The sequence below is a fragment of the Nematostella vectensis genome, chromosome 6 (assembly GCF_932526225.1).
Source record: "Nematostella vectensis chromosome 6, jaNemVect1.1, whole genome shotgun sequence".
Classification (NCBI taxonomy): domain Eukaryota; kingdom Metazoa; phylum Cnidaria; class Anthozoa; order Actiniaria; family Edwardsiidae; genus Nematostella; species Nematostella vectensis.
In genome coordinates, this window is record NC_064039.1 from 11,621,032 (window position 1) to 11,642,432 (window position 21,401).

The 21,401-nt window shown below is 41.3% G+C and overlaps 1 protein-coding gene across 3 annotated transcripts in view; it reads right to left on the bottom strand.

Moving 5' to 3' along the window:
- The window catches only part of LOC5512047, a 29,492-nt gene that overhangs the window by 4,614 nt on the left and 3,477 nt on the right, over positions 1-21,401 (bottom strand). For 2 of the 3 annotated variants that reach the window (XM_032381412.2, XM_048729470.1), the window contains exons 5-30: positions 21,172-21,211; positions 21,007-21,064; positions 19,389-19,470; positions 18,534-18,670; positions 17,784-17,947; positions 16,205-17,381; positions 15,337-15,620; positions 14,865-14,898; positions 11,655-13,887; positions 11,320-11,384; positions 11,108-11,211; positions 10,305-10,408; positions 9,747-9,860; positions 9,072-9,233; positions 8,352-8,450; positions 6,220-6,702; positions 5,167-5,688; positions 3,933-4,765; positions 3,557-3,632; positions 3,017-3,112; positions 2,553-2,599; positions 2,403-2,446; positions 2,190-2,264; positions 1,561-1,616; positions 905-1,027; positions 186-259 (exon numbers count right to left, since the gene is read on the bottom strand). In XM_032381412.2, coding sequence (XP_032237303.2) covers positions 186-259; positions 905-1,027; positions 1,561-1,616; positions 2,190-2,264; positions 2,403-2,446; positions 2,553-2,599; positions 3,017-3,112; positions 3,557-3,632; positions 3,933-4,765; positions 5,167-5,688; positions 6,220-6,702; positions 8,352-8,450; positions 9,072-9,233; positions 9,747-9,860; positions 10,305-10,408; positions 11,108-11,211; positions 11,320-11,384; positions 11,655-13,887; positions 14,865-14,898; positions 15,337-15,620; positions 16,205-17,381; positions 17,784-17,947; positions 18,534-18,670; positions 19,389-19,470; positions 21,007-21,064; positions 21,172-21,211 — 7,286 coding nt within the window. The remainder of the gene's footprint in view (positions 1-185; positions 260-904; positions 1,028-1,560; positions 1,617-2,189; positions 2,265-2,402; positions 2,447-2,552; positions 2,600-3,016; positions 3,113-3,556; positions 3,633-3,932; positions 4,766-5,166; positions 5,689-6,219; positions 6,703-8,351; positions 8,451-9,071; positions 9,234-9,746; positions 9,861-10,304; positions 10,409-11,107; positions 11,212-11,319; positions 11,385-11,654; positions 13,888-14,864; positions 14,899-15,336; positions 15,621-16,204; positions 17,382-17,783; positions 17,948-18,533; positions 18,671-19,388; positions 19,471-21,006; positions 21,065-21,171; positions 21,212-21,401) is intronic. The other variant, XM_032381413.2, reaches the window with a different exon arrangement.

Sequence of the window (21,401 nt, forward strand, 5' to 3'; positions counted from 1 at the left end):
AGTCCTTGGAGTGTCGCACCAGTAAGGACAATACTCACAACTCTTGCAGTGTTGCATCAGTAGGGGCAATACTTACAATCCTTTGAGTGTCAGTCAGGGCAGTACTTACAACCTCTGCAGTCTTGTGCCGGTCAGGGCAATAATAACAGTCCTTGGAATGTCGCAACGGTCAGGGCAATACTTACAATCCTTGCAGTGTCGCGCCGGACACGTTGCTGCTGGATTTTGTCACAAGCACTGTCCACTGCTTTAATGGCATCTAAAGACATGAAACCAAGGAGTAAATAACAAGGAACTGTTGGTTATCATGTTATACTGAAACATGTAGAATAGACATCTACAGAAAGGAAACGAAGGAGTCAATAACAACGAACTATTGGTAATCATTTTTATATTCAAACAATTAGAATAGACATCTACAGACACGAAACCAAGGAGTCAATAACAACTAATTGTTGGTAATCATGTTTATACTCAAACACATAAAATAGAGAGAGAGAGTGTAAAACGCCAAGAACATATTTTTGGGATGTCAATGAAAATACCTCTCCAAGGGCTTTTGCCTGTATTTTAATAGTTAAATCTTGTGCAAACAACAATGGGAAAACTTAACGAGCAGCAGCGATCAAAATATGAAGTGCTGCCTTTTTAAATTTTGATTCGACTTGTTTTATCCCAGCGTTTGTAAAAATCACCAAAAAAGCTATACATTTCGGTATACACTTATAAAGATATACATTTCGCCTTCATAGTATTTGTGCTTTCACCAAGGGGAATCAAACCGAAATGTGAGAAACCTTGACCTCATATTTCCATTTCTGCTATTTTTTTTAACCAAGTTGCTCATGCAAGGCTTTCCAACATGTTCGCCTACGTGGGCTTGCACAGCGGGTTAAAGACTTACCTCTCTTTTCCCTTTCGCCCGCGCCCTCATCACGTGGCACGCCTACATACACCATCACGTTAACCGCATCTGACATATCAATGTGCAAATTCGTGGTGCCTTCCTTTGGAAATGATGCAGAGCCTTAGAAAAAAGAGGAAATCATCTTATTGAGTGCCCTCCTTTTACGTAGAGCCTTTATTACAGCTTTGTGAATTCCACATATCGTTGCTAGGGACGTTATGCTAGGGATGAAGGTGAGGAAGATGTGTTGGTAACATGGAACAGTCTCCAACGACTTTTTAATTTAATTCCTTTAAAATAGTGAGTACAGTATAACCTGGACTTTATGATACTGGATCTCACCACATTTTCGAGTAATATGATATTGAAGTACACAAAACAAACGTCTTTTTATGAAAATAAGCTATATCTGACAAAGACATTACCTGGCTGATTAATAAGCGGTTATTAAGTTGTTTTTTATAATTTTGCCGCCAAAAGCTGGAGCACACGCAGGTTTGGCACTCAAAAATATCACCAAATTTCTTAGGGCAAGTGGCCTATTGTTGTTGCAGTCAATGTCCTATAGTAAAATACCAGCTGATAATAGGAGAGCACTGGTGCTCGTTGGGATGGGCATCAGGGGTCAAGGATAATGGTCGGGGTTCACCTACCGTACGCGTTGTACATCTTTGGTCCTAAGTCAGGCTTGACAAAGAAGTCAGGGAGTCTGCAACAAATGTACAATGGACGATACTTAAGTAACCAAAAAGGAACCAAAGGTTAAACAGAGGAGCTTAGATACAACATCAATTTAAAAAAACATTGAACCCTTTATTAATTAACTGCTAATGACATCTTTAAGCAGAACTCTCCGTTATCGGCCATAAGTTGCCTTGGTCAAAATTGACCAAATTGACTAACAATTAAATCATGTGATGATTCCTTTTGGTGGTTACAATTGTATGATTGTTTCTCACTCGAGCGAGTGTATGGGTGAATACGAACAAAAGTATCCACCGAAAGAAAGCATCGCATGATCTAAATTGATTGGCAACAAGGTGTTAGCCTGCTGTTAGCCTATTAGATTAATTTGAGTGGAAGCTCGATATCGCGATAAATAAAAGTAATATCTAATGATCACAATTTCAGGCACCAACAACAGAATATGGGCAATTATCTTGATAACAATTTTCTCGATATAATGCTACAAGTTTTTTTACATGACAGATAATAAAGCCTTCTTCGGAAGCAGCCGATGTCTGTTACATGCTAAAAGGTTTTATCGCAAGGCAGCACCCACCTGGATACAAGGTTACGGGAGCCGTCCCGTCTTGTGTAGTCTGGTAGAGGGATGTGATCCATAAGGTCTTTAAATCTGGACAAAAAGAAGGAACGGTGCTATTTATTTATTTTTTTATTTTTGGGAAGCAGCATAACGTTCAGGGTTTTCTTGGCTGTAATTCACCATAGATGAACAAACGGGAAGTGAAAAAGGGCAAAAGATATGTGGTACCTTGAAGGTAACTTTTCGCTAAAATCAGCTCCGGGAGGCCAGTCCTATTAAATAAGATAATCTTTATTTCAATTACTTCAACAAAAACAATTACTTTCATCAAAAGCAACAACAATTACTTTAACAAAACTGTTCTTTATTGTGATGTACCTTGAGTTTGAGAAGCATGGGCTGATTATTGCAGTCTACAGCACGATCTTGGGGAAACAATAGAGTACCATGATTGTAAGGTAAGCAGTCGACATATTATTTAATACATATACGCATATACGCACAAAAATCATATAAAGTTTAATTGTAAGGTACAGAGTGACTCCACACATACTTTTATTTATGTTATTTTAAGGTAAAAAATGTTGTCATGACTCGCAGCGGTTCACTCCATTTAACCCTCGAATTATGTCATCGACCCAGACCTTTTTGGTGCAACCTAGGACAGAGTGCGATCTTCAAAACTCCCTAAAAAATTCTGATTTCAATCAAATTCAAAACTGTCTTCGAAATATTAAAGCTGCCCTATTCTTCTTTTTGTCGATTATCTTTAAATGAAAATTATATGCACTTTAAGGAATAACTCGAGTCACCGCCCTTGGCAAGTCACAGTGTTTCCTCACCTTTAATACTCTCAAATCCTTTCCAGAATGCCCCAACTTCAAAGTTTTCAATGACAACGCCATTTCGACAATTCACCACATCTGCAAGCTCGTCTCCTGTAGTTAAATAAGTTGGGAAAAAATAATTTAAAAAGCACTTTTAAGATTACAGTAAATTAACTTTTAAAAGAAAAAAATTAACTGAACTTTTTAAGTCCAACCCAGACATACACACAAATAAAAGTGATATATAAAAAAATAGAATCTATAGAAAAAAAAATTCAATATGTTTTCTTCGAAGATTCGAAAAGCAAGCTTGCGCTGATACAGCCAAATAGACGCTATAAATGTTTGACGGCCGTTTTCAGACTAACAAATGTCGAATTCAACATTTTCTCTTTCTTTCATTTCCTTTATCTACTTGTTTCTGGTTCCGCTTAACTGTCATAAATCCCCAAGTAAGGATGTAGTGATTTGTCTGCCACAGACGACAGCGCGTGCGTGTCGTCCTATTTTTTCTTATTCCCCGCCATAGATGAAAGCGTGCACGTAATAACTCACCGAATTCTTCGCCAAATGATTCTGGCGACCAGAGGTTTGTGTCCAGCAACTTGTCAATGTGACTCACTAAAACCGGCTGAAATCCAAACAAAATGAAATATGAAAAGATTATGGGGGAAATGTTTAGTCGCAATATTGAAAGCAATATCATTTGATAATGATTGTGAAAATTTCAATTGCAACCTTTAAAGGCCGGTGCACACGGTGAGAAAACTTTCATGCGGCCAAAAACTCTCAAAAAGGAGAAAAATTCGCCTCAGCTGATCCTGATACGAATTTTGTTCGATTGACGTCCGTACACTGAGTTTTTGGCTCGCGAGGCAGGTGCATGCGTGAAAGTTCCATAAAAACCACAGGCACCCCGAAATCTGCTTACCTTGCCCTCAATCCACCGCTTCTCGAAACACTTGACGTTGCCATGGTGATGTGGCTCGTGGAGCCTCAGTAGACGGCCGTCACAAAGGAAGGAGTGGGGTGCTGGGTACTCGTCCGTGATGACTGGCTCGTCACTAAACGCGCTCCTGCTGGTCTCGTCCATGTGTGTCGTCTCCGTGCGCGTGGACTCGGCACTTGTCGCGACTTCAGGAAGAGGCTCACGAGGCACTAATGGCGCTATCGTTGTAGGAGCCTCAACGGGGTCAATTGCACCGCTACTCGAGCCCACAGACTCAGCCTTTTCGGTTCTAGGGGTTGGCCCTACAGGTAGAGTGGACGGTATGTTGACCGAATTGGATTCTATTTTTGATGACGTCGAAGCAGAGCAAGTCCATACAACAGAAGACGGAGTTGAGGAAGGCGCTGTGCTAAGGGCTTGATTGCAAGTCAGTGGAGGGTGTTTGCTTGTCTGTGAAATGCAAGTCACACTCGGGATAGCGAGGGGACTTGACATGATCGTGGAAGACTTCAAGACGCTTTGAGTCCCCGTTGACATCGTGTTAAACACTTTTGTGGTATGTCCGATTTGTTTTGTGTCACTGGTAGTTTTGGGAGCGATAGCAATGGGTTTTGTTTTAAGTGAGGCGGTATTCCCATCAGCTGCATACTTCATGTTGGAGTTCAGTATTTTGTTCCCTGTGTTAAGCCCAGTTTCTCTACTAGACACCACGTTTACAGGGATGGCGGTTGCCATGTTGCTGTTATTCACGGTCTGTAGTAGTAGCAAGGTTGTTGCGGGTGTGGTCGTTTGAGAATTCGCAGAGTTAGTCGAGCCTAGAAGTTAAAAAAAAAAGGAAAGAGTCAGAACTGACAGAATTTCTTGAAAGATTACAAGGTAGGCTTGACAGGGGGAAGGAAAGTTATACATTTTCTCCTGTGGGGGGGGGGGGGGGGGGGGGTGAATGGCAGTTTCGAGACCGAAAGGTGCTTATAAAGCCTTCGTCAGCCGCCATTTTGCCATCCTGGCAAGTGCAAGAAAGCATTTCCATCTGCTATTTTTGGGATGCTGTTGCGATGTTTTTTACTGAATTTGGTAAAAAAAAGTGTTAAACAAGAACAAAGTTGGGACACTATTTGGGAATTAATTTTTTGTCTTATATAAGGTGATAAACCTAAACCTCCAATTTGTCGGTCATATAGATGCTAGTGATGCTAGCTGTTGATTGTGTCCTTACCTGATTTCCTTGTCCCCTGAGTCACACAGAGCATCCCGTCAGAGCCCATGTTGACACGAATGACTTGCTGCCTCGCTACATTTTCAACAGCTTTGCTCGTCACAACACTTGCAGTACCGCTACCAATGCCAGTACAACCACCGTTACCAGTGCAACCAGTCTGTCCCGGGACAGATGTGATTGCGCTAACTGGTACATTCCCTTCTGCAGCACCAGTCTCCTCCTTCACGATGGGTGCAACAGGCTCTCTCTCCGACCCATACGGCTTAGCGCCTGCACTTGAAAAACCTTCATTATCTCTGTTCTGTTCCTTGCAAGCAACAAGAGCCAGCAAGTCTAAATTAAAGTCGAATACGTTCCCTGCCGCTTTGCTGGTGGAGGATGCAAGGCTGGTCGTGGTAGCCGCCGGGGTACCAGACGGGGAGTCATCCGGAGAGGAGTTGTAGCTCATGAGAAGCTTTAGACCGCTGGATGTGTTCAGTGCTTCTCCGCTGGCGTCTCTTTGGTCCTCGTCCAAGCTTACTGTATTGTAAAGAGATACACAAATATTAAATTGGAAAAAATTGGAACACAAGTGCAGTAGCAAGTGCAAGAGAAAGCAAATTTTTCCTTTGGTTGCGGTTGTTCGACCAGCCTTCGCTTGTTTTGCGCTTCCCTTGGGTAGTGATGTGGACATAATGTAACTATCATGTGAAACTCTTGCAGCCCGTTCGAAAAAGTTAAATTCTTATCTAAATCGAGTGTTGGCCAATGAAACACACTGAAGGGTTTGATCCAAGAGGTAAGTTTGCAGAATATTCTAAATCACAGTTAAGAAAACAGTACAAAAAGGAAACAAAGTTCGTCGATTCTAGTAAAGTAGGTTGTCATCTCAAGGGTCAATAAAATCCCTGGAAAAATTCAGATCATCCTACAATAAAAGCGGCTTAGTTATACTTCTAAAGCATGAAATAATACCGGAAAAGTTCTATTTTTTGATATGCTCATTAACAACATTGTCTCGAATTTAGCGAGCTTTTAGCTAAGCTTTAGTACTGTGTTGACATAGTTTACCTGAATCAGGTGCACTGGTCTGTCCCTCGCTCGTCCCTCCATCCTGCTTCATCACCTGTCCCTTCCCAGCAAAAACATGGTTTGCCGCCGGACAAGGCGCAGGGATCTTACCAGTAGCGGTGATCCCACTACTAGCCACTCGATGGTCGCTAGAGGGTCTCTCTTGCGCCTCAGCAGGTTTTGGACTATCTTGCCCTTCACTCTTCGTTCTACTAGTCTCGCGACTCCTAATCTTTTCTTTAATCAGTTCCTTCACCGTCATAGGTTCCTTATTCGGAACATCCTGTCCTTCCCCGACTTGGGCGTGTCCGACTGAAGGGATAGTCTCCGAGAAAGGTACCGCCCCACTCTTACGCCCATCAGATTCTTTGGACAGCCCTTGGGTGCGGTCATCGTCCTCCGGTTGGTAGTGACAGGGGCAGCCATCACTGATCTTCCACTTTATGCGGGTCTTGTGCAGATTCTCGGCGAGGTCTAACAATACTACCAAAATATAGGGAACCCTAAGTATCGTAGTTTTGTTGGTGGTTTACCCTGGCGCCCAGATATTTTAGTGCATAATGAGAACTTAATTATTGTATTTTAGATCAGGGACTGTAAATCCCTCGTTTTCTCAAATAAGCACGTTAGGCCGGAGGTTCCGTCGCTTGCCACCCAAGGAAATTAGGAAATTAGCCGACGACAGCGACGGCTAAGACAAGGCGATCGAAAAATATGTTTCAATAATAATTAAAATATGATCAATAATAATTAAATTGCAATGGAATAGGCAAAATATTATAGTTGGATACGGATAAAAGTTAACTTAGGACATTATTTCTACAGCAGCGAACGTAGTTAGTGGAGTTTACAGTGCAAACGTCCGCGTCCTCAATTGACCGTGAAAGTGGAGTTTTTACGTCGTGGTTTTATGTGAAACGGCTGAAATAAATCAGACAAAACGCAATTGAACGTGCTGCTATTGAATTCTGAATCAAATCCCATTGTTTTCTGCCGTCGTCGTCCACGAAATGTACTCGAAATGGATTCTGTCTGATACATTTCAGCGGTTTCACGTTTCACGGTCTAGCGAGGACGGGAACGTGTGCGCTGAAAAATAGACTATCCTTGTTCGCTATGTTAGAAATTAGGTTCTAGGCTTGTTTATCAAAACTAGTTTTGTTTATCAAAACTAGTTTAAAATTGAGCGCAAAGCATGATAGCTTTTTGGGGGTTACGTTCTCCCTGCCGTCGCCGTATTGGAGGACGTAAATTAACCACTGAAGGCGCTGACCCATGGTGCTATCTTCATTGACAGTGCTTACACGCTATCTCGAACTCATGATTGTAAACTGTGTGGGGCAGTCTGTACCTCTTCATTTCGTATGTATTTGCATACTGAAGGAATACCCCGTGGGTTACGCCTTTGTTATGAGCGCTATACTAAAACAACCATTACATTAATACTATCCCCGTCCATCTTGGATCTACACCAGTACTATTTACACGGTACGTTTTCTCATGTTTAGTCTGTTACACATACCCTACACACTACACATACCACATACCCTACACACTACACATACCACATACCCTACACACTACACATACCACATACCCTACACACTACACATACCACATACCCTACAAATACCACATACCCTACACACTACACATACAACATACCCTACACACTACACATACCACATACCCTACACACTACACATACCCTACACACTACACATACCACATACCCTACACACTACACATAACACACACATTACACACACCACATACCCTACACACTACACATACCACATACCATACACATACCACATACCCTACACATACCACATACCCTACACATACCACATACCCTACACACTACACATACCACATACCCTACACATACCACATACCCTACACACTACACATACCACATACCCTACACATACCACATATCCTACACACTACACATACCACATACCCTACACACTACACATACCAAATACCCTACACATACCACATACCCTACACACTACACATACCACATACCCTACACACTACACATACCCTACACATACCACATACCACATACCCTACACACTACACATACCACATACCCTACACATACCACATACCACTATACGTACCCTGTCTTGGAATGATCTGTGCTATCGTCAAATTCTTGGGAAAATGACAAATGCCGGGAGCGCAGTTAACCCACTTGAACTCGAATCCGCCGATCCCATCTAAGACAAACAAACGCAATACTTTAATAATGCAATGTTTACCCGGAGCCTGGATTAGACTCTTTCCTAAAACCTTAGCATTAAACATCATACTTATGAGATCGATACAGTAGAATCTCGATATCTGATTTGATACAATAAATCAGCTCTCAACTTAGCCAGGGTTCAAATTAACTTCATCACGAATTGGTTTCATCCTCCAGGGGCGTGGCCAGGGGGGATGGCCCAGCAGCCAAAAATACAGTAAATGTATGAGACATCACTTAACATACAGGAGAAAATGTCTTATATGGGGCTTTTTGGGGCCCCTCCCGTTAAAAATCCTGGCTACGCCCCTGTCGTCTATCAATCGCATAAAACGTCAGTTTCGTTCTGAGTCAAAAATAGTTTAAAAATTGAAAAATTTTTAAGAAATTCAATACCAAACACGAAAGCGTAGACTATTCTTAAAAATTCCAAGGCGATAATAGAATTGTGGTTGAAGCTGCAAAAGTAGTTAATATATTAATACTGTCTATACATTTGGTTCCCGCGCTGTAATGGGGAATTGGTGTCATCTTATTTTCAGTTAGCAGGGTTCATCGTATTAATCATCGTAGTTTTGCCTGCATTTACACTTACTCTCCATTTTCTCTTTCCTCTCCTGTACACGGAGCTCGTAACAATCGAGACAAACTCCAAATCCGCACTTCTGACACACCCAGTGGATATTGAAGATCGTCGTGGCACATGCATCACACATCTCCCTTACCCCGAGCACGGCACGTTTGTACGCGATCTCAACTGAAAACGCAGAGCAAACAGTGTTCATAGATGCATTATCTTGGTGTATTACTTTACCACTGTGACAGCTCACGGTCAAATGGGAGTTGGACAGATACGAATACTTTGCTATTCAACCGGTTAATTAGTGTTTATTTTACTACGCACGATAGTCAGAGTTTAATCCGCACTGCTGGCGATCGTTTAAATTTTGCCTCAAACCCCATGGCCCATAATCATAACGAGCTAGCGCGGATCTTCGTCTATAACCTTACCTCCTGAGGCTAGCGTGAACCTTTGCCTATAATCTTACATCTTGAGCTAGCGTGGATCTCCGCCTATAATATTACTTTCTGAGCTAGCGTGGATCTTCGCCTATAATATTACTTTCTGAGCTAGGGTGGATCTTCGCCTATAATATTACTTCCTGAGCTAGCGTGGATCTTCGCCTATAATATTACTTTCTGAGCTAGGGTGGATTCGCACATAATATTACTTTAAGAACTAGCATGGATCTTCGCCCCATGATCTTACCTCCTGAGCTAGCGTGGACCTTCGCCTCTTTCTCTTCCTGAACCAACGAGCAAAATTCATCACCGACTCGCTTCAGTATGTACATGGCTTCTTCCTTAGTCAGCTCGCTCAGAACTGGAAACAAACCATTTACACAACAAGATTGTCTTCAAACTTAGTTCCTCTTGACTAGGCACATTTCTAGTAGGACGGCACGTAGGTCACAATAAAAAATAGATAACAAATAAACAAACAAACAAACAAACAAGCAAGCAAGCAATCAAGCAAACAAATAAATAAGGGACGTTGCCGATCCCCTTTTTTACAAGAATTCTAAGCACTATCGCTCCCCTGCAATGGTGACATCAGAGAGAGCCTCTAAACAGGTTTTTTAGGCTAGAATCCCTCCTCTAAGCGAGACACATTCCGAGTGAGCAGCACATAGGTCACAATAAATAATAGAAAAAAAATGAAGGGACGTCACTGATCCCCCCCCCCCTTTTTTTTACAAGAATTCCAATCACTATCGGGAGAAGGATTCCAGCCTGAAAAACCTGTCTGTTTGTTTTGGTTACTTACCATCAGCGTTTGCAACCCAAGGCTTGAAGTCATCCGGTTCCGCGTGTTCGGGCATCAGAAACCCAGCCATGTGGATACGCCCTGACCTCTTCTTTCTCTTCAACCTGTCAATGGGATCAATCAAAAGAATGATCGACTGTGAAGCTTATCGTCCCTCTTGCAGCTGAGCTACAAGGGTGTGGACACGACCCTGTCGAGTTAATGGCATATGAAGAGGCCAAAGGAAGACAGACTTCTGCTTGATTATTTAAACAGAATAGAAGAAATTGTATGGTTTGTAGATGGAACTTGAACTTGAACAGGAAAAACAATTAGAGCAAGTCGCGAGGGGGCACCGATTCGAAGCAGGGCGCTTATTTAATTAATGCAGACCATCTTTATATGTATAACTGTCATGTCTCTGTTTCAAGTATTAATAGGATTATGTTTATTTCAAGCTCAATCTGTGAATACCGTAGAATTAAACAAGAACACCTCAAATTCAGTACGATATTCATGATCTTGCTTTGGTTATTCTTACTTTCGTGAAGGAATGGGGCACTTATATGAAGGGGACACTTATACAATATTTTGCGCCTTAAGAGCTGCGCTTATCCAAAGGGGGGCGCTTATGGGAAGTTGGACGCTAAAACAACATTTGCGTTAATCCACATAACAAACTTTTGCGGATTTTTGCATCTTTCCAAAATAGGCCTTAGACTTGCAAGAAAATAAAGCCTCCTGGGAGTTTTACGAAGGTTTTTGCCTTCCCGTCGAAAATGGCTTAAAAATCAAGGTGATGACCCTTTAACTAACTCTCCTACCTTCTAAACATGTTAAAGCGACAGCAGTCCGAAGGTGACTTGTCGTCTTTGTCGCGACAGTCTCGGCATCGGGGAAGTTTAGGAAACTTCACACACCCGCCATTCTGCAATACAAGAACGTTGGTAACAATTGCTTCACAAAGTAAATTATTTTTCTGTTAAAAAAAGTGTGAAAAATTCCTTGACAACAGCTGTATGCCGCTTCATGGTACCTGGATAAAGAATTCCTCGTTCGGTTCCTTTGACTTCGCTCTTTTCTCCTGAGGTTTAGCATCTTCTAAGGAGGAGACAAAGAGTTGAGCAAAATTATAAAAAATCTAAAACAATTCTAAGAATGTCGATCGGCCACTACTTTCTTACGGTTGGCATCTTATAGAAGTAACACGATCTATTTGCAAGGCCACTTTAAAATAACCACCTACTTCCTTAAATCGGCCCGTAGGCAGTTAAAATCAAACGTAACAAAGGAGATTTCTTTTCAGACAATTCAATGGTATGAGCTGTTGGGTATGTTATTTCAAGGAATATAGGATCTCGTTTTACTCACCACCTTCAGTTTTCTTTTTCTTTCTTTTGCGTGGCTTTTCCAAATTCTTTCGCTTCTCATTGGAGATTTTTCCTATCAACTCGATCAGTGGCTTCTCCTCGTCAGCCGTCCCATCGTCTTGGTCCGTTGTCTCCGCCGTTACCGTCACTATGGTAGCGGCTTCCACTACTTTTGGTGTTAATCCCTCCTCTCCGAGTACCGAAGTCCCTTCTTTATCTTCAGAAGATGCCTCAACCGCATTTTCTACCACGATTTCTGGTTTACTTACTGTTTCCTTTTCTAGTACTTTCGTTGTTTCGTTTCCTTGTTTTGCAGGTGCTTTTTCTCCGACGGTTTGACCTGATCTTTCAGCAATCTTAGCTACAGCCTGTAATGTTGTCAAAGTCCCTTGAGGTGTGTAATCGTTTACTCTAAGATGCTTGACAACAATAGCTTCACTGATTCTCACAGAAGTCGGTGTGCCTGACAAGACTTGGCTTTCGTTTGTTCTTTGGTCAGTAGCCGCATTCCCTTCGTACATGTTAATGTTATTACCCACGTTTTTAGGAACCACCCCAAATTGTCCAAAATTCAATTTATTATTACCTCCCTTTGTATTTATCGATAAGTCCGAAGAAGAGTCCGTTTTTGGAGTCTTTGGGGCAAACTTCCCCCCCTCTCCTCTAATGTTGTGAAACTGTATTTTTCTCTGTTGTACCTCAGTCTCAGATCCAGTTTCGAAATCAGGCCAAACTTTCTTTTTCCGTCTGCGTTTTTCCTTTTTCTCATCAGTACCATTCAAAGTTTTTCTCTTTTTCTTTGGAGACTTTTTCTTGGTTTCATCATCTTCTCCACCATCAACGTGTGGTTTCACTTTATCATCAGACTCCGATTTCTCTTTCTTTTTCCGCTTGGCCATTTTCTTTGGCGGAGGCTGTTCACATGGCTCCATCTTCTTGATCGGAATTTCTTCGCGACTTTTATGAAATGTCTCATGGGTGCTAAGATTCAGGACCGCATTGTCTGGTACAAAGTTGACAGGAACAGGAGGGGAGGTGGACTTAGGAGGATCTTCCTGTGCGGTGATGCCTGGAGTACGTGTTTTACAGTTTACTTGGGTATTTTCTATGTGACTGGCTGGAAAACTACTTAATGGGGTCCTAGAAAGATCTACCGCTCTAGCAGGGTCCCCAGGCTTCTCTGCAGCTTTAGTATTCAAAAAGCATTGGTCGTCAAACATTGATAAAATTTCGTCAGCTTTTTTTGAGGAAGGCACCCTGGAAGTTCCTGAAGACCTTACCGATACATCAGGTTTGGAAGATTCCTTAGACGGCATTGCTGATATTATCCCATCAGTCGTGTGTGAAGTGCGTACGCTGGGTTTTAATGAAGATTTTATTCCTAGATAAGATTTCTTGGAAGAATGATCGGATGACGTTGATATGACCTTACTATCTTCATGCGAAGTGTGTATACTGGTTACCTTTGGAGATTTTAGCTCTGAATCCGCTTTGGTAGAATGAGTTAAATTTAACGACTTCACTGGGGTGAGTACAATCTTGTTAACCGAAGTATTGGAACTCTTCTTGGTAGCTGCTACTTGAGAATCAGACGAATACGGTTCATTCCCAAGCCCATCATGTTCCATTAAGGCTCGTGTAGGACCCTGTAACTTAGACATTTCATCATCTGTTAGCTGCTTCTCGTTGGGTACATTTTGAGGTGATGCCGACGGCTTGCTATTACTTCCTTTTCCTTTGCCTTTAGCCTTCTCACTTTTCCGTTTCCTTTTAGCCTTATGTTCTATCACTTGTTCTTTGCTTGTCAGCGTATGTGGCTCATAAAGAACTTTGATCGCGTCCTGCGCTGATGTTTTATGGAATTCCAGTAGCCTGTCCACTGAAAACGGCGAAAGATCTCTTTCCGCCAACATTCTACCAGACTGCTCCTCATTGTGTTTGTCACTCCCCTTTAACTCAGTGCAAGAGTCGGGCGTTTTGCCCGTGTTAGAGCTATATAGTGATACTGGTAACCCGCGTCTATTTGCTGATGTAAGACTCGCCGATTCTTCCAGGACTGTAGCTTTGGGTGTATTTTTTTTAGCTGTGTTATGGTCGTAATTACTAGTTTTGGTACCTAATGTGTCTTGTCTTTGCTTTGATGGCCCGTTTAGTTTTTCCTTGGCTTTGTTGTCTCGAGGTGATAATTTCTCGGTGCATTTTTCAGAAGAAGCAGGACTCTTCCTTTTGAAATCCTGTAAAATAATATAAAATGGCTTACTCAATGCAAGAATACCGTAGTTTCGATAAAACTGAGGAACGTTAAGGAAACATTTAACAGTGAGTATATTAAGTCCATCGAGGTTATTGACTTAGTCTACCTTGAATTTTTTTTTAAATAAAATGCAATGTTTAGATAACGCAAATTAACATCGAGAGGCATCAAATGCGCTTCAGATGTAATTTACTTTACATAGATATGAACCAGAGGCAAAATTTTCCGAAGGGGTGTGTTTGTGTATGGAGGGGGTAACAAAAAGGAGGGGTACCAATATAAAAAAAAACATATGGGGGAAGCCCGAACGGCACCGCCCACTTGCACTCCCCTGGATCCCCTATTGTAACTGCTTCACTTTGTTTAACATAAGTGTAAGTGTCAGTATGTAAGCAATGCCACTGAAGATGGTACCACGGTCAGCGTCTCCAGCGGTTCTTTTACGTACACCAAATACAGGTTTAATGAATTGCGGTGAACAACAGGACCTTCCAAAATCCTTATTCGAAAAGACAAGTATTTTTTTTTTTAATTCCCAAGTTGACTTGACCTGAATTCAAGAATCAATGCTTGAGAATCAACGCCCGTAACAATACTGCGCTCATCTAGTTTTTGAAGGACTCAGTGATTTTTCGCCAAAATCTCTCAGCACATAGTTTTGAAATCACGTCGGAAGAAGCATTTGCAGAACAGGGGATTGCCACAGTCAACTTTTAGTTGAAAGAACTGCAACCTGTTACTAATTTTTCAAGGACCCAGGTGAAGAGCTCAACGCTGTAGTTTTAATTCCAACCACCAAGTACCTGACTGGATTGTACAAATAGCCTATCTCAGCCCAATTTGTATATAATAAAAAAAAATAAGTTTATTGCCAAAATAACTCAAAACTGTTTGATGTTAGTGATGTGAATAGATGTGTGAGTGTAGACAGACAAGTCTAACCATATAAACACATACCGGCTTCACACTCCTTGCGGATGGGGATGGTAGGCTGAAATCATAAACAAGTAGGCCATTTTATATTATAACCCTTTTTCTGATTTCTTGAGCCCGCTTTTCACTAGTGGACGAAATGGAGACATAAATCACATGACAGTAAACAGATTAAAGAAAGGAGAGGGGACAACTCTGATCTATTCTTTCTTCAATTGTGCTACCTTTAAACACCTTCACATACCTTCATACGGGTTTCACACAAACTCATACGGGTTTAACACAAATTCATACAGGTTTCACACTAATTTATTAGAGTTTCACACCAATTCATACGAGTTTCACGCAAAATTATACGGGTGTCACACAAATTCATACGGGATTCACACAAATTCATACGGGTTTTACGTACGCGTAAGCATCCTACGCCCCAGATCCCTTCTACAGTACGTCTTCACTTCCTTTGATAGTCAAAAAAGCCTTTATAAAACCTTACCCTGACGGCGAATTAACTAAAGCAGCCACAGCCTTCTGATCATCTGTCTTATTTTCCTCTTTCTTCAGTTCAACAGGGATGGAGTTATCAGCCATGAGCGACAGCTTTAAGCTAGCAGACGCTGACCTGGAGGGCTTGGGTGATACCTTAGCTGGTGGTGATCTATGCAGGGCAGTGGAGGTCGGGATGGTGGAAGATGAGGAGGCTGGTCTATCGGCCATGGCGGCAGCTCGCACTGCCATCAACATCTCACCACCATGTGACTGCATGGACTTGAGCTCTTCCTGATAAACCAGATAAAAATATGAACGTTTTCTTGGTTGTAGCTGACAACGTAATTGAAGACATTTGTGACATGTCAGACAAAAAAAAGACGTAGATTCTTTAGTGGTCATGACGAGTTTGACAGTGAAACTGATTCACAATTGGAGCCATGCATCCCTCGTGGTTCAGATGGATAAACCATAAATGTTGAACCCGTCCAACAAACCTGACAAAACCCAACATGGTGCTGTGGGACATTAAAGAACCAATGCAGAAGACGGAATCCATATTTAGTGTCTTCTGTACTTGATCGCATAACCATTGGGGCAATAATATACTAACACTTCTCTTATCCATAAAACAACATGGAAGCACATTGTACCTTAAAAGCATTGTTGTAAATTACAAATTCAGAATGAATCAGCCTAGGATGCATTTTTTTCTCTAAGTACATGAGAATGTCCTTCGCGGCTAAGTGGAAATGCTTCTTCTTTTGCTTTACTATATATTTGGACTTTAAATGAGAGACTTAAAAAGCCCCCCCCTCCCCCCCCCCCCCAACCCAAATCTATGTTACGGGCCTGCAATGCTCTTTAACCCCCACCTTGTGCTCCTGCATGTAGCGTCTAAGTCTTGCCTCGTGGCTGCTGGCCTCTTCAGCCTTCTCCAGTGCTCGTGCTGACTGTGCTGCCGACTGCTGCACAAACGTGGCATACAGTGTCTGGAGCTGCTCCATGTTCATAGTTGGAGATGGAGCACCTCCGGACAGCAGCAGCTTGTACTGTTCGGGGTCAAAAGCTTCTCCTACAAAAGCGTGCGGCGTGAAGGAGCTAGCCGACTGCTTCTGAAAGTGTTCCTGAACAAGTTTCATCTCTTCAGACAAAGCCGCAGATGCCTGGTAGTGTTCGAGCATCTGTGCCTGCTGATACTCGCCCACTAACTGAATGTGCATGCGATTCAGGTAGTCAATTTGCTGTTGGCTTAGTTCTCCACGCTGTGTTGCCTGCAGTTGCTCCGCCATGGACTGCAATTGGTACATCTGCATGATGTACTGATTAGAACCTAGTGAGGTCCGATGGTTGAATCGTTGCTGCTGCTGCTGCTGCTGCTGCAAATGCTGCTGTTGTTGAAGCTGCAGAGTGTAAAGTTGTGCTGCCGTCATGCCAGATTCAGCCGAGTGTGAGTGCAGACTGGGAGGCGCATATAAACCCATCAGGGGGTGAGAGGGAAATCCTGCCCCTCCTGGGAGTGAGCTGTAGAGATGTGCACTTATTGAGCCGTGGGGTGTCTGGGGGCTACTCATTGAATTGACATTATACGGTGATGCAGATGACGGAGAGCTGGTTGCAAATTTCTGAGGTGAAGATTTCTGTGAAGATGGTCTTATAGGTGGGCTCAGATGCTGTGGAGATGTGTGTTTATCTACCGGTGTATGTCTATGTGAAACAGGGCTCGCTCCAAGGGATCTTTGAGGAGATGCGAATTGTCTTTGTGGTGAAATGTTTTGCAAAACTCTCGGTTGAAAGGGGCTTTCTGTAGAGCCAAAGGGTGAGGGGTAAGTTGAACTAGATGTCGGAGAAGACGAGTGAGAATGCCTCGAGGAAGGGGGAGAACCTCTGTAGTAACTACACCCAGGCCTTAAATGTTCGCCATCTGGGATTCTTCCTACAGATGATTTGTCTGGATCATGTGGTTTCCTTGTTTCATTGTCACTCGAGGAAGCGGATTCCAATTTGACTGGTTCTTTCATAACTTCTCTGCTATTTCGTCTCTTGCTGTTCCTGTAAGAGAGCTTTATGGTCAATAGTCCAAATAACGGCAAAACAAAAACATTATGAATACTTCTGATCGCAAACCAAACTTATAAAGAACCATAAAACGTTAAACTCGAAACTCTCCATTACTGAATAATGTGCAGTTGGTCATATCTAAACCTTTAGATTCAGCAATATTTTCTGTTGACAGGTCTGTGATATTTAGTTGAAGTCGTCACTATATTAAACTTCAATTAGAGATTTTCTGTCGGTAAGAGTGAGACTTTATTAGCATGGTGATAGTGATAATATATTGGCAATGGGAGCGTTATTCAGAGTAGCTAAAGCAATATCAAACTTTAAATGGTTAAGAAATAAAATGGCCAGATCACCAGAATAAAATAAAATTCTGGTGATCATAAAACTAACCTTGAGGTATTACTTTTCCTTCTTTTTAATACTTTTACTGGATCTTTCTCTGTCTTGAGGAAGGATGTTGACTGTAACGGAGACGGGTTATGTTGACACAAGTCTTCTTGCTGGTGTGAAATATCTGATGGTTCTCCCCATATCCCCGAAAAAGACTTCAAGATCTACAATGAGATTACATTTTAGTTTGACTTGAAATAATGTCCAGGCACATGGAAATATGCATCATCCAAACACCATTACTTTAAAAAAATTACCATCCATTCATGTAACATTGAGAGCATGTTTACAGGTAAGGTATACCAGCACTTTCACGAAAGTAGTTCTTAAATTGGACTGTTTTTTTAATTACAATAAAGCGTTTACGAATCATAATGCCATGGTAACCATGTTGATTTACAGGATGTAAAGCTAAAATTTAAATGTCATTTGCCAACCAGCATGGCAAGGAAATACTTGAGTGTGCATGAGAACATGCTAGAAACCTTGTGTTGCAAATCCATGACAATCTGAACTCTATTGTTTACTTGCTCATTGGCTGTGACCACAGTATCAGTTGCTCATGGTCATAGCTAGGAACTTCTGCATTGCAAGGCAAGCCTCAGTAATTCCCATTCATATTTACTGTGGGGTCAAGTATCTTCCATATTTCTTTTGTTAAATCAAAGAAGCTTGCTTAGTTAGAGGGGGGGGGGGCTGCCCTTAAGTGCAAGACCAAAGGACCAGATATACAACGCAAAGCTTACTTACAGATGCACTAGAAGAGAATGAGGCTGAGGGAGAAGGAGTCATGCGAGAAGAGGATAGGACAACATGTGACTGGCGCTGCCTTCTTGCAGGGAGGACTCTAACTTGTTCACCACGAAGCAAACTTTCCAATTCATCATCTGCAAAAACAGAATATGCATTAAAACCAAGAAGCTGTCAGCAAGCATTAAAGATAGCAAGCACAGCAACCGAATATAAATGATCTTTCACAGTTTGGTTTTGGGGAAGATTCTAATACATTTTTTCATCACAGCAGGGCCAGCAAGGGGGGCATTACATCCTCCTCTCGATTTATTGTTTTGACAGCTATTTTTACACAGCAAAAGTCAAACATCTGTGAGATTCTAGTAAATCTACAGCCAAATAGAAGAAAGTTTCAAAAAATTAAAAAATGACAAAATCAACCAACAATCTTCGTTTCATGAGAGTAACATTTCAATCGCTCTTGCCAGATTAAAATGTCTTTGTCTCTGTGTCTCTATATATGTCGATCATTCAGGAATTTTAGTGAAGAAGAAAACGAGAATGTGATACACTATGGAGATAGTGACAAGAGGGGATTACGGGAGTGTCATGCCGAGAGGTATCAAGCTGCACAATGTTACCCTGAACAGAATGGAAGCAAAAAAACAGTGGGGTACCTTATGGTATCATAGTGACCACCCTCAGTGACAGTACTTATTAACAATACACACACTTAGACACTCAATTTGGGGTATTGTTGTGCCTGGCAGTACTGTATGTATGGTGGAAGTTATATATAACTACAATTACAACTAAATGTTTGCAAGGATAGGTCAGATTTGTGAATAAAATAAAACTCTTTGAGCATCTTACCATTCACAAGAAGCTGTACCATCACTAGGGTTGGATCAATACAATGGGTCTGTAATACTGTGTCATCCATGACATTTAGCTCCTGGTTAACAAAATATGTAAATACGATTATCATGGTTAACAGCGTACACCTTATTTCCTTATTTCAAGTACGGCTTCAGTCCAAGATTCCATGTCCAGGGCCATAGCAGGGGATGGGGCGTTGGGTTCAAATGCCCCCTCCCCCCCCAATATTTTCAAAATTTATAAGAAAATTACCATTAGGGGTGTGGCTGTGCCCCCATTTTTTTTAATGTTTCAGTATGGTGCCCCACCCCCCCCCCCCCCCCCAAATATTTCAAGGCCTTCTACGGGACAGATGTCTCATAACTCACAGTGGTTAATGATTATCACATACAGAAGTAAATAAGCAAAAATAAAAAAAATGAATCCAGTTTTCAGAGACTAGGATTTAGCTATTAATATGTTGTTACCGATAAGTCAATACAGGTTACAAAGCAATAACAATACAAAGTAACCTTATATTTGAAATTTAAGCAATAAAACGCATGTCTGTCTAGGTTTTTACAGACACACAGGGGATGTTGGGAGAATTGATAAAAAACTTGAAAGACACGAGCCAGAGGCGCCTCCTTTAAGCTTTTATAAAATAACTAAGAAATGGCAATCCCAATCAAGAGTGCGTAGAATTCTTATCAAAATTTAATTCTCCATAAATAGTGAGACTAGTGACCTGAGCATTGAGTTTGTCACGTTTGAAAAAGAGTGGCGGGAAGCAGCCGATATCAGAAACTTTTGGAAACCTTAAAGAACAGATAAATCACCAGCAGTCACTCCATCCTCGAAAGAAATAACAAGGAGTGCATGCTCAGAGCTTTCAAGGCTTGAAAAGAAAAGCAAGTAAACTGAAGCGACTTTACATTGTGAACTTTCATTTGACAGACATCGTGGTCGCATCGCTTTGAAAACTTTGTAATGCTTTTTCTTATTCTCCGTCCAACATTTCAGGTAAAATTTTCTGGATCCCTCTTCCAGTTCTCCATTCTATAAATAACGCAGGTTCAGTGTAAAGAAATTCTTGATATCTGAAAAGTGTCAAGTTATGATTTAGCGGCAACTTGCATGCGTGTGTTTTAAATAAATTGTTCGAGATTTTTTGTAAACATTTGTTTTTTTGTCTAATAATATATTCTTTACTTGGTTTATGAGAGAAATGATTATTAAGAAATATATTTCAATTTTTCTACCTTCTGAAAGGGGAATCATTAATTTTACTGAGTATTTCATGTGTTTTTATTTTCGTATCGCAACACCATCGATCTTTTTTCTCAGCCGAAGCAAAACGCACATTTGGATCTTTCATCATCTATTCTCTGTTCAAAATGTCCAAACTAAAATCAGGCAAATGGTCGCTAGCAAATTCAAGAGAAAAACAGTTTTGCACGAAATAAAAGTATAAAAGAGTGCTTGCTGTCAAAAGCGTGTCTGTACTGTTTTTTACCAATCATCGCATGTTATTTTATAATGTGTATACAGAAGTTAAAAAAAATTCAATAATACCAAGACCAAAGGATGATTAAGGTTATCATACTGTAACTAATTTGTGCTAAAATCTTACCCTTGAAATGAGATCATGACCTGTAATCACAGCTGAGAACCACTGCCTGCACATTTCCCTGAATCAAAAGAAACACAAGGGGTTACAGAAGGACTAATGCAAGAGGAACATGGATAGAAGGATGGAAGACTGATATAAAAAGAGGGATGGAAACTGAATATTTACCTGTATACTTGAACTCTAAAACCAGTGAGAGTGAAAGGACCTGAAAACAAATCGGAAAGTAATTTATTAACTTCAGGTGGCCCATATCACCTTTGAATTGAAGACAACAGGACATGGGCTTAAGCACAAACACAAAAGCACCAATTTTTGGCAGCATTACCTCCCAAACAGCATTTAAAGCATGAAATATGTCTTGAACATGATGGGATGTCATCAAGTACAACACACAG